At 35.9% G+C, this 9,184-nt stretch overlaps 1 protein-coding gene across 1 annotated transcript; it reads left to right on the top strand.

Annotated features, from left to right (window-relative positions):
• The first annotated feature begins 8,044 nt into the window (after positions 1 to 8,044).
• LOC145999782 (histone-lysine N-methyltransferase SETMAR-like) lies at positions 8,045 to 8,839 on the top strand. The gene has a single exon (XM_083137084.1). It carries the CDS (start codon positions 8,045 to 8,047, stop codon positions 8,837 to 8,839), a length of 795 nt encoding a protein of 264 aa, XP_082993210.1.
• Positions 8,840 to 9,184: the final 345 nt, after the last annotated feature.

Raw genomic sequence — 9,184 nt, 5'->3', positions numbered from 1 at the left:
TCACTCAATAGAGAAGCCTTTCAATTGTTCAATTTGCAACAAAGGTTTTGCCCATAATTTTCATTTTAATAAGCATGTGAGATGTCACACTGGAGAGAAGGATTTACATTGTTCAATTTGCAACAAAGGTTTTGCTTGTAAAGATAATCTTAATGAGCATGTGAGGGTTCACACTAAAGAGAAACCTTTCCAATTGTTCAATTTGCAATAAATATTTATCCTTTTTAAGAGATCTTACTGTACATATGAATGTTAACTCAACTTAAGTTAACTTAATGTACACATGAAGCTTGACAGTATAGAGTAATATTTTAAATGTTCAATTTGCAACATAGGTTTTGGAAATGAAATACTTCTTCATTCGCATATGTGCATTCATGCTAAAGAGAAGCCTTTCAATTGTTCAATTTGTAATAAATGTTTTGGCTGGAAAGATAGCTTTAATAGACATATTAGGATGTTTCATATCAAGGAGAAACTGAATTTGTAACAAGATTTTCTTGTAATGATAACTTCAGCGTACATATGGGTACACACACACATAAAACACAAATCTATTATTGTTTAATTTGAATCAAATATTTTGTCTGCAGGCATAAAGGTATTATGCATGTGGGGAGATTACGCACCAAACAGAAGTCATTGAGGAAGTATTGCAATCAGTGATCTGTATTGAATGTTTGGAAATCATACCATCAGTGTTTCTGAATGGAATTTTAAATAGAAATCTCTTAGCTCTGTGCATTGTCACATGCTTTAGGATCTTGACATCTGGATTATCAGAATCAATTGTCTGCACATCAGGAGGAATGTCTACATCCAGCAGTGATCTCAACCATGCTTTCAAACATGCCACCAATAGTTGAAAGATAATGCCGATATTTGATTTTTTACAGACAAACCATTTCTTACGCCTATTACTTATCCAAGATACAAAACACAGAAGGAAGCAGTCATAGCAGGCACTGTCACCTGTACATTGTGACCATTGTGAATAGGGATTTTTTTTTGCCTGCGCTGTGCACATTGTCACCTACATGACCATATTTCAGAAGATCACATAATACAACATGTTAAAATGATATTTAAAAACCACTGATGTATCTCGTAAAAAGATCTTTCTCTCCAGCTGCTGATGCACAGAGAAAAATTAATATTGTAACATTTAATGTGAACTTAAAATTGATGAATTTAATTTTTGTTATTTGACTTTTTCCCAGATGTGCTTCTAAATATCAACAATATCAGCATTCCTACAGTACTTTTTTCACAAGCATTGCCAAAACCAAGGTTGGTGCTTCATAGGGTTACTAGATGTCCAGTTTTTGCCAGACATGTCCTACATTTAGCCTTATGGCCGGCGTCTGGGAGGAATTTGAAAAATATCATAAATGTCCTACATTTTGAGTGTCACATAATATTAGTTTGGAAAATACGAAACAGAAAAAAACTTACAAGTTATAAGTCTATGGATTGGCTTCCAAACTCAATAGTGAAATTTATTTTCATTCAGTCAATGGACAAAAGGTAAAAAGTTTGTCCTGCTATTAAACAAACGGGAAAACGGAAGCAATGAATGAACAAAGTTTTGGGACCACTTTCTGATAACGTCACTGTTCAAAACCTGAGCAGAATTTCTGATCGAAAAAGGTGTTGCCCATTCTTATTCAATATTCAATATAATGTGGTTGTAAAGCAGGGGTATGGAGTACAAAGTTATTCATGGTGTCTGCCAGTATAGAAAGTAATGGAAGTCAAGAAAATGTAAAGAAATCAACAAGTAGGTCAAGAAGTCAATAAAAAGGCAATAAATTTTTCTTGTGGTCAAGAATTTTTGCTATTGATTGTTTGATTTAGTTTATTTTACTTCACTTTTTTCTGTCCCTGTGGCTAATTGCGAAGATGAGGATGAATGGTGGTAATATAAGATGTATGAAGGGACAGTCACAAGCATATAGGGACAACTGACACAAGCTCCACATAAGATTATGCTGGCTGCGAGTCCAGACGTTAAAGCCTCCATTGTCTGCCAAACACAGTTCAGGATGCATTAATGCGAGAAAGCAGATCTAATTTTCTTCTTAAATTCAGTTTTCATCTTAACTAGCCCTTTGGTAGGAATTTTCATTAAATAAATATCTATTTTCTTAATTACTAATTTTCAACTTTACCTAAGTAGGGGTCGAATAAATAAAGGTTAAGACAAACAGAAAAAATGGTCTAGAAAAGTCCAGAAAAACTCAAGAATTCTGGATGTGTTATTTTAGTAGACACCCTGTTATGAACTAAAAACTACCCAAGATGAAACTTCTGGAACCATTTTAAATTAAGGTAGTTGCTGAATATTTGTTTGCCATTACAGGTCATAATTCAAATGTTGAGAGACTACTTTCACTACCATCAGCACAACAGGCTCACAACAGAAACTATTTTTTCATAAAGTCTGTAAAATGTTTGGTACTTGTCCCTACTGTCCACTCTAACATAAATATAGTTTGACTAAACCTGAAATTTTGATAAAAATTGTCTTCTCTGAGAAGTACCACTTAAATCATGTAGTAAGAGGTGCATTGATTAGTATGATTGCAAGTTTTGGAATTTTGCATTTAAAAATTCATTATAGATTTCATTTTCTTAAAACTGAAAAGTGTCATTTTTAACTATTTTCTAACGTGTTCTATAGAAATATGTATTATTTATTGAGAATGTTTTGTGCTACATTTTGACTTAATGTCCTACATATTGGGCCAGTATATCCTACATTACCCTTACTGGTAACCCTAGTGCTTCACAGTGACCACACACACTTTCCCTTTGCAACAATTTGTGGATGAGTTTCACCATTGTGTTACAAACAATTGGCCGGCCACCTGTCAGTGTGTTTGCAGTTGAAGATATCTGCAACTTATGTTGCACTCTGTCCACCACCATATAAGCTAGTGTCAATGTGCTCTTTGATCAATGGCATCTTGGTTCACTGCATAACGAGGAACAAACATTTATGAACACATGCGCATAACAATGGTAGTCTTTACCCTTAACATTGAGTAAATTGAAAATGCTTAAAGACATTGTTAAATGGATTTCACCATTCTCTTTGCCAGAAAATTTCGCATGATTTTGATGTGTCACTTGCCCCTTATTCCCATTTGAAGAAGTTAAGTTGAATTCAAGATTTGGTTTGTGACATAACTCAGAGATGACGCAATTGGTCTTCCAGTTACTTTGTGTAGTTCCATTCATGTACAGTGATAAATGAAGCAATTATATGGGTGGTTCCACACTTTTAAATCACACTGAATTTATGATCAAGTTTGGGTTTGTTTTAGAGTTACTGTGAGTGAATATATTGTTTTATGCATGTTGAAGAATTCTGTAAGTTATAACGTAATATATTTCAAAAATTTCCATTCTTGAGAAATCAGCATATAATTTCACTGGTTCATGTAAACTGTCAGAATCTTAAAAATATGTTTTGTTTTCTATTTTTCATTCTGTATGTAATATCCTGTCTTTTTATAATAGAACATTATATATGACTGTATTATTTATTTTATTGTGAATACTTCAAAATGTTGGTGTTGAAACACAGTTCTAAGTATTAATCACATTAAATTTCCATATATTAAGTGCATATGAGGTTTCACATCAAAAATAATACTTTTAGTTGTTTAATTTTGAACATAGATTTTACCCATGATGATACTTAATATGCATATGAGACTTCATAACAAAAGACAATGCAAATGTAACAAATGTGACCTGCACCCAAGAAGAAGGGACAGCATGATACAAAAACTATCAGTTTTATCTTCCTATAGCATTCATGTGTAGTTTCTGTAAAGAAATTTCAACAATATGAATGAATACTTTACTTGAACCTCAGATTTATTGAATATCATGATTGGGACAGAGTTTAGAGTACTTCCAATAATCTTATAGTCTCCCCCTCCCCCTTGATTGTGATGGTACAACACTGTAACAATTATAGACATTCATAACATTTATACATACTGAATTATATGTTTTCTGCAGCAACTATACTTAATCGGGGTGGCTAATTATGCTTGAATTCTGTGTAAAAAATTGCAACTTTTGTAAATCCAAATGAATTCATACATTTACAAATGCCCCGAGGTAAGTTTTTCACAGTTTAGCTTTTATTTTTATCGAGGAAGGAAAGAAATGAAAGCTGCATTGAAAATATAACAGACAGAATTCTCTCTCAATACGTTTACTTTGTTAGTATCTGACAGGCAGATTATTGCAAGATTTCATGACCACTTTAAACTGTAGTGTTACGAGCCGGAAATAAAATGGTATGTCATCACAAAAATGCCAGCCATCTCCCGGGAGACGAGAGGTCGTGATGGGAGTATAAGGAGATGGGGCAAGGCGAGCAGTTTTTCTAAGTGGTGCGACTCGTTAAGTGTATCCATGGAAAGGTTGGGGAGTGCCCAAAGTACACACCATCAACGGACCACACAGCGCCGATGCGACTAAACCAACAGACCAGATCAGGTACAGTGATGGCACTACTAACTTAAGTGTCAAGTGTTTAGTAGTTCAATCAACAATCAGTCAAGATATCATGAAGTTGATTGTGTAGATTTTAGTTTGAAATTCTTATACAATTAACAATTTTTCGTAAAATAGCATATTCTGTAACATTTATGACTTCTGTTTGTACATGTATTTCAAGGCTGAGTGTGTGAAATGGCAAATGTAAACTCCTCACTTTAAATTGAATATATTATATATATACCATACCATTTCATTGAATTAAATTATAATTTTTGGTAAAGGTAAAGTGCTCCCCTGTGCTTAGCACCATGCCATGAAGGCATATAGGGGGTGTGGGAGTAACGCCCCACACTTTCTTGATCCGGTCGTGAGTGGGGGTGATGTGATCAGCATCATGCCCCTGACCGCCTTTACCCCCCAGGGTTTCCCCCAGGTACCCATGTTATTCGACGCTGGGTGGGCGCCGGGACCGCTTCCAACGTTAGAAAAGTTCCCGGATTTGAACCGGCCGGGGATCGAACCCGGGACCTTCAGCATGGTAGTCACACGCGTTACCGACTGAGACACCGCGGCCAATTCAATGGAATCATTATTTTGCTAATATATGTTTTTGTGCTTGTGTGTGGTTGGTGTTATACCTTTTATTTTATTATAATCCTAGAGTAACCACCCTGTGTATCTATCTAGTAGAGTTCCTCTTTATCACTTTTGAACCAAGACGTGCACCATCAGATGTTTCTTTTGAAATACCTAGCTGCACTGCACCTCTTGGAATTTTCTTTTACTCAGATATTGTTCAGAGAAAAATGTTCTTAATGCTACTTGAGCCTTGAAATGTATCATTTGTATTAATTTATAGTAATTTCATTCTGCCTATATTGTGAGTCTCATATTAGATGCATACCTTTCTTGCATAAAGGATTTTCTTAAATTCTGTTCAATAAACATGGGTCTTCAGTGGCCAAATGATCTGTTCTTGAAATCAGACAAATGCAGTGAGTTTCCTTTACAAAGAATAAAATTGCTAATTGAATGGGCTTGGGATGTGAGTCATGTTTCAGTCAGTGCAATTGTGTTCAAGAGTTCGGCATGTTTTCACAGTTACTGACTGACAACCTGTCAACCAAGGAGTGTGAGTTCATAGGCACTCTAGTTCTTTGGTTGAGGCCAGGAACCAAAAGGGAATACTTGTTCATGTGGAGTTTCTTCTGGAAGATGTAGAACACTTGAGAACTGGCATTCTGTGATTACAGATGGATTAAGATTTTGTGATTTTCTGAATCTTTTATTTCTTGACTTGACCAATAAGGACTTATAAAATTGACATTTGATAAAAGGTTCCCAGTTTATATGTTATCGTTTGTTTTTTTTCTCTGCTTTTAGTAGAGAATTTACCATATGTCACTGTTCAGCATGTTACGAACAATTTATACAGAATACTGAGGCAATAAACCTCACCAAGTAACTCGTTTACTTCTTCCTAGCCCAAAGTTGAGTATCCCCACACCAAAAGGTGGCAAGATTCCGAGGATTTTTAAGTTCGCATTCACGTTTAGTAATGAGTGTGGAGCCTGGTCTGTCCAATTTTGACTGTGATAGCTAAAGATTCATGGTTTCACATCCTCATTGGGTTATAAATCTGTGTTCATCCTTTTACTAAATGCAGTACACTTGATTTGTATCATCTGGTTATGTCGCCATTAAGCCTTGTTTCCATGATATGAAAAACTCAGTAGGCAGAATTTATTTTATTTTGAAACATAACCTAAATGTATTGTTTCAAGTTTATAGCAAGGTCTTCATCAGACTCTGTACCAAGTACAAATGAAGGTACATAACAGGAAGATTTATATACACAAAAATCACTCCCCTCCAGACACAATATTATTAGAAAGTTGTTTATCTGGAACCTCTATTAAGTGAAGTGTTAAGAATGTCAGAGTGTGTACATATGAGAAACGAAAAAGAGGCTGAAAGACAGATTGAAAGAACATGGGGATGATGTACAACTTACGTGAGAGAGAAATGTGATATTTAAGCACACGAGAGATACAGGACATGACATAGAGGCTTTGCAGATAGGATGGGAGAAGAGAGTACTAGTGAGAAAATGGAAGGAGGACAAGGAAATAGAGAAGAAAGGGGAAGAAGACATATAACAAGCATAGAAGATTATGGGTTATTTGTTGAACTTCAGCCTGGAATCAAAGGTTTAGTTCACAATGAACTGGAATGGGGAACTGAAGAGAAACAAAGAATGGAAGAAGGTGTTAGAAAGAGTGGAAAGGACAAGAGCAAAAGAGGAGAGAAGAAGAAAGAAAGGATAAGGAAAATGAGCGTGAGACATGGGGTCCAACCACTTTCCAGATGAAAAGAAATGTTTATCTAAATCACCTGTCAGGTGAAACAATAGTTGACAGGGGAAGGCCACTTGATGAAACACCTGGTAAGGAATGTTCCAGATAAACAACTTTCTAATAATCTTGTGTATGGAGGAGAGTGATTTTTGTGTATATATATCTTCCTGTTTTGTACCTTGTTTCATTTGTGCTTGGTACAGAGTCTGATGAAGACCTTGCTAGAAATTTGAAATATTACATTTAGTTCATGTTTTCAAATAAAATAAATTCTGCCTTGTTCAACAGCTGGTATTCATTATGTAGCTTACGTGTAGCAAAGGTAAGCAGAATTTAGAATAAAGTTAATTCCAAATAGATAATGTATTGAGTGTTTATTGAATATCAAAAACATATTATGTATCCAGTTGGTGAAAATTTAAGAGTAGTAAGAGGAAAGTAGTAATAGATCGTACATAACTCTCCTTTGATACTGTCATTCAAAGTGTTTTGATCCTAAATTAATCCTTGCCTTCCAATTAGTTTGGCAGACATAAATAACCCTTGATTAAACAAGTATGTTTTCATTATTTAATTTTAGTTGCTGTATTATTTCATTATTTAATTTAAGTCTTTTGGGAGGGGTGGATCTGGACCCCATGATCCCCCCAGTAAATACATCCTTGGTGCACAAGTATTGGTCATATACGATTAGCAGTAATCAGAAGGCTACACTTTAAAAGTAGCTGTAGCTACTCTTCCAAAAATGTAGCTTTGTTATGGCTACATCTACATTTACCAAAAAGATGCTTTGTCCTGTGTGATACTTTCTGCTCTACTACTTTATCATAAGAAATAAACCAACCATATGGATATTCGAAAGAATCACTTAGTAGTTGTACTTACTAGATAATAGTTTCCCATATTACGAGGGGTGTCCCATAAGTAGTGAGCCTGATAGGATTCCCATAATTCAATCTGAAAATAATTTAGGGATTTGAAATAGCAATTCTTTGTAAGTCTATATGCAAAGTGGTGTCCAGTTCTAACCATCCTATTCTTCTGTGCAGGAGCTAGAAGTGGGCTAAGTGCGTAACGTCAGAAAAATGAAGAGAGAAGAGATATGAGCAGTGATCAAGTATCTGTTGAAAAACAGGTTGAGTCCCAAGGAAATCCATGAGGATATGGTGACGACATTAGGAGAGGAGACTCCATCCTCTGCCACAGTGAAGAGATGGGTAGTTGAATTTAAGCGGGGGAGAGTGAGTGTGGAAAATGACCCTCGCCCAGACAGACCAGTGGAGATGGTGACACAAGAAAATGTAGAGAAAGTGCACAAGATTATTCTTGTAGACAGACGTGTGACTGTGCGATATATTGCAGAGGAACTGAAGATGTCAAAATCAACAGTGGAGCGCATTGTGCATGACCAGTTGGGGATGAAAAAGGTTTCTGCACGGGTTCCAAAACTTCTGACAAGCATACAAAAGTTGACAAGACGCATGATCTCAGAACAAAATCTTGAGCTGTTCCAGGCCGATCCACATGGATTTGTTGAACGACTTATGACTGTTGACAAAACCTGGTCTCGTCACTATGTACCGGAGTCAAAACAGTGGGAACACCCCAGCTCCCCCACCCCAAAGACGGCAAAGTCCGGTCCCTCTGCTGGGAAAGTGATGACAACAGTCTTCTGGGACTTGAAAGATGTTTTGTTGGTTTATCATCTCCGAAAGGGAAACACAATGACAGGAGAGCATTATGCTTCCCTGGTGAGGCAATTACGGGGTGTTTTGAAAACTAAGCGACGGGGAGAGCTCTCTAAAGCATGTGAAAAAGCTTTGGGCGGTGTGCATTATCAGTGTGATAATGACGTCATCAGTGCTGTGAGTGACTATTTTGCAAGCCTTGAGGAAAGCTTTTATGTGACCGGGATAAAAGCACTGCAGAAGCGTTGGCAAAAGTGTGTAGAAAAATAGGTCCCATCCTGTTAGGCTCTTTACTTATGGGATACCCCTCGTGTCATCATCATGGAACTCGTCATTTTATATACTTTGATGGCTGTGTTACCATCTGTGACTTGTGTTTGCTAGTTTTGAAATGGCCAAGAAATAAAAAATTGTTAACCAGAGCCAAATTATTTTAGTAATCTTGTAAATATGTTTAATGTTACTAAATATGTTGTTAAAAATTATGAAATGTACTAAATGCTACCAATTTCTTTTTTTATTTTTGTTACCAAAGAAACGTAACCAAACATGTTAATTAAAGCAAATCATTTTTTTGTGTAATGCGAACAGACACCAAATAGAAATTTTAATGTA

This window comes from Lepisma saccharinum, chromosome 15, assembly GCF_977018435.1.
Source record: "Lepisma saccharinum chromosome 15, izLepSacc3.1, whole genome shotgun sequence".
NCBI classification, from domain to species: Eukaryota; Metazoa; Arthropoda; class Insecta; order Zygentoma; family Lepismatidae; genus Lepisma; species Lepisma saccharinum.
Note: the sequence above shows the minus strand (reverse complement) of the source record. Positions and strands in the feature narration are given on the sequence as shown.

Coding starts and splice junctions, on each gene's coding strand:
- LOC145999782 (XM_083137084.1), top strand. CDS start 8,045: ATGGTGACGACATTAGGAGAGGAGACTCCATCCTCTGCCACAGTGAAG.